Source organism: Amphimedon queenslandica, unplaced genomic scaffold (genome assembly GCF_000090795.2).
Source record: "Amphimedon queenslandica unplaced genomic scaffold, v1.1 AMPQUscaffold_13291, whole genome shotgun sequence".
Taxonomy (NCBI): Eukaryota; Metazoa; Porifera; class Demospongiae; order Haplosclerida; family Niphatidae; genus Amphimedon; species Amphimedon queenslandica.
Genome location: NW_003546473.1, coordinates 149,565 through 150,916, shown reverse-complemented (window position 1 = coordinate 150,916; position 1,352 = coordinate 149,565). Strand labels below are relative to the sequence as shown.

Below are 1,352 nucleotides of genomic sequence, written 5' to 3'. Positions count from 1 at the left end.
TAGTTTATTTGTTATTTCAGGTGCATGTAAGTAGGCTCTAAAATTAATTGGTTAATATTTAATTATAGCATACATTTGTATCTCTGTCTATCTCCCCAGGGTCCCAGTGTATTATTCAAATATGTGGCATTTTATAAAGTCCAATGCTTCATTGTCAGCTCTTAAACTCTTCACTACATATGGTGCTCCTCCTTTACCTCAAAACTTTAACATATACAAGAGGCTCTGCATGGAAGTGTTTGGAGAGAATCTTGAAGGAGGGACAGCTTATTCAATCTACTCTAGTCTCAGGAATATGTTATTCTCTATTGTAAGTACCTGCTAATGTACAATATAGTACCATACACATGCATGTACATTGTACATTCTTACTCATGTACATGTATATCTTGGAAAAATTCCAAATTGTATACTCCAGCTATAATTCTATGGAATATGGACACATACAATACACACAAGGATTTATACATACATGTACATGTACAGTGTACAGTACAATGAATGAGTATATGTGTTCATCCATATTATGTTAGTGCACTGAATTTCCAATGTACAATGTATTACTGTATAGTGCTTTAATTTGGCAGAGTTTATTTTGGTGATTGGCGGTTTGCAAGCAGAATCCCCAATATTAAAACCGCCAATCATTAATGCTCATGCTCAGTAATGCACGTGTACACAAAAATTGCCAAATTAAAAACTGCCAATTATAATTATGCAGCAAAATTGCCAAAATAAAGTTCTATACGGTATTGAATAACATTCTTGTATGCTGTTGTATGTACACATGTCTGTATAATGTTTCATCATTTCTCATGCTACTGGCAGGTTGATGAGCTATCACGTACATCAGAGTCTGGCAGTTTGAGTTGTAGAGAGTTTGAGCAGTATCTATTGGTATCACATTATCTTGCTACTTGATCAGCTTGCAGTAGAGTACCACAGCTCAATGGTATAGTAGCTAAGATATCAGTATCACTCCTACGACACACTGATGTCATACCTGCTGATAGAGCTTTCTATCAAGCTGGGATGTACTGTAAGGTCAGTATTATAGAGTATGATAGGAAAAATAGAGGAGAGAGAGGGAAAATAATTATACCATACTCACCCCAATTAATGCACCCTCCTAATTATTACACCTTTACATGGCTTTAATAATAAAAACTTAGCCTCTTGGTCAAGATAATTATATTTTTTGGAGGTGTGTTGTAATTAGACATCTGTTTACAGGCATGTACATTGCCTCCAGCTTTCATTCATAACTGTTCCTATCTAAATAATGCAATGTAATTATTTATCAAGAGGTGTGTTACATGTAATTGGGCCAGTATGGTGATATTATTTGTGTG

General features: G+C 34.8%; 1 protein-coding gene across 1 annotated transcript; it reads left to right on the top strand.

Moving 5' to 3' along the window:
* The first annotated feature begins 113 nt into the window (after positions 1-113).
* On the top strand, positions 114-1,053 carry LOC109583639 (intraflagellar transport protein 172 homolog). Its single transcript, XM_019999063.1, has 2 exons — positions 114-310; positions 829-1,053. The coding sequence occupies exons 1-2, from the start codon at positions 122-124 to the stop codon at positions 919-921; spliced, it is 282 nt and encodes a 93-aa protein (XP_019854622.1). The 5' UTR covers positions 114-121; the 3' UTR covers positions 922-1,053.
* The last annotated feature ends 299 nt before the right edge of the window (positions 1,054-1,352 follow it).